At 23.1% G+C, this 1,385-nt stretch overlaps 1 protein-coding gene across 1 annotated transcript; it reads left to right on the forward strand.

Moving 5' to 3' along the window:
• Positions 1 to 187: 187 nt before the first annotated feature.
• On the forward strand, positions 188 to 1,385 carry AAJ76_382000188 (hypothetical protein; the record flags this gene model as incomplete). The annotated part of the gene is made up of 1 exon (XM_024475413.1): positions 188 to 1,385. A coding segment is annotated over one exon (1,198 nt), but the record flags the coding sequence as incomplete, so codon positions are not given.

Raw genomic sequence — 1,385 nt, forward strand, 5'->3', positions numbered from 1 at the left:
ACATATACATATTTACTGATAAATCATATGTTAGATTGCATCATAACATAAAGATTATTTTTATAAATCATAAACGTTCATTCCATTATTATATTTTAAAAAAGCTATTTAAATTTTTATCAGTTTAATTTAAAGCTTTTTGTTAAAGTTTATTAAAATATATAAATTTTAAAATATATCCCATAAAATGTTCAAATTCTTTTTCTTTTTAACAGGAATATATACCTCGACAAATAATAGATTAATATGTACTACGGAATCTGTTACAAGTAATATGAATGATTTTTATATTGCAAAAAGAAAAAAACAATGTAATCATATTTCAAATGTAAACAATAACACAAATCAATTTTCAGAACAAGAAAACTTTGAGCTGGGAAGGATAATTGATGATGCTTTGGATTTAGAGAAAGAATTACAGACTAAAAATACACAAAGTTCTGTATTAGATAATCTCATTTTTGATACAATAAATTCTCAGTGTTTTCAAGATAATAACAATGTTACGAATAATGAAAATTTTGAGAGTCCGGTTCAAAAAAAACTTAAATTAGATGATAATATTAAATGTATAACTTCTGAAAATGCAAGCCATTCTGGAGAAATTTTTCAAAATAATTCGAATATGTACTATAGTTATCCATTTAACGATTTTGAATTCCGAAACCAATATGATGAAGTATTAAACCCTGATAAGGCAATAAAAGATAAAAATGATAATCAAAATTATAATATAAAATGTGACGAGACTATAGTATATAAAGATAAAAAAGACTTATTTATTAAGCTTTATGGTTTATATGCTAAAAAATTTAATAAGTATCTAATTCATAGAAAAAAATTAATCTACAATTCTGTATTTCAAAACGAAACAATACAATTTAATAATCACCAATTGGCAAATTTAGATTTATTTTTGAATTTTTGTAGAGAGGCTTTAAGTCATTATAAATCTGCATTTGACGAAGCTAAAAAAGAACCAATTTTGATTCCAAAAGAAATTTCGTTTATTAAAAATAGTGACAAAAAAGTTATCTCTAAGTTATCGTGCATTAAAAAGGCTTATCACTCAAGAAAAGTAGATTTAATTGCAAGTATTAAATGTCAAATAAGAAATATTGAAGACAATTCTTTTTTTAAAAAATCTTCATGTAAGTGTATAAAAGAATTAATAGTAGAATGCAATATGCTTATAAAAGAAGTAGTAGAGTATTTCTGTTTATATAATTTGTCTATTCGGCTTCATGAATGCAATATAACCCTTGTTTATAATGAATGTAAAGAGATCATACAGAGATTTACAAATATTTCACGAACTGTAAAGCTTGAATGTATTGTTGTAATTATAAAAATGCTAATTAAAAGATTAGAGAGCTTACAGGAGT

The sequence above is a fragment of the Vairimorpha ceranae genome, assembly GCF_000988165.1.
Source record: "Vairimorpha ceranae strain PA08 1199 chromosome Unknown NODE_382, whole genome shotgun sequence".
Lineage (NCBI taxonomy): Eukaryota > Fungi > Microsporidia > Nosematidae > Vairimorpha > Vairimorpha ceranae.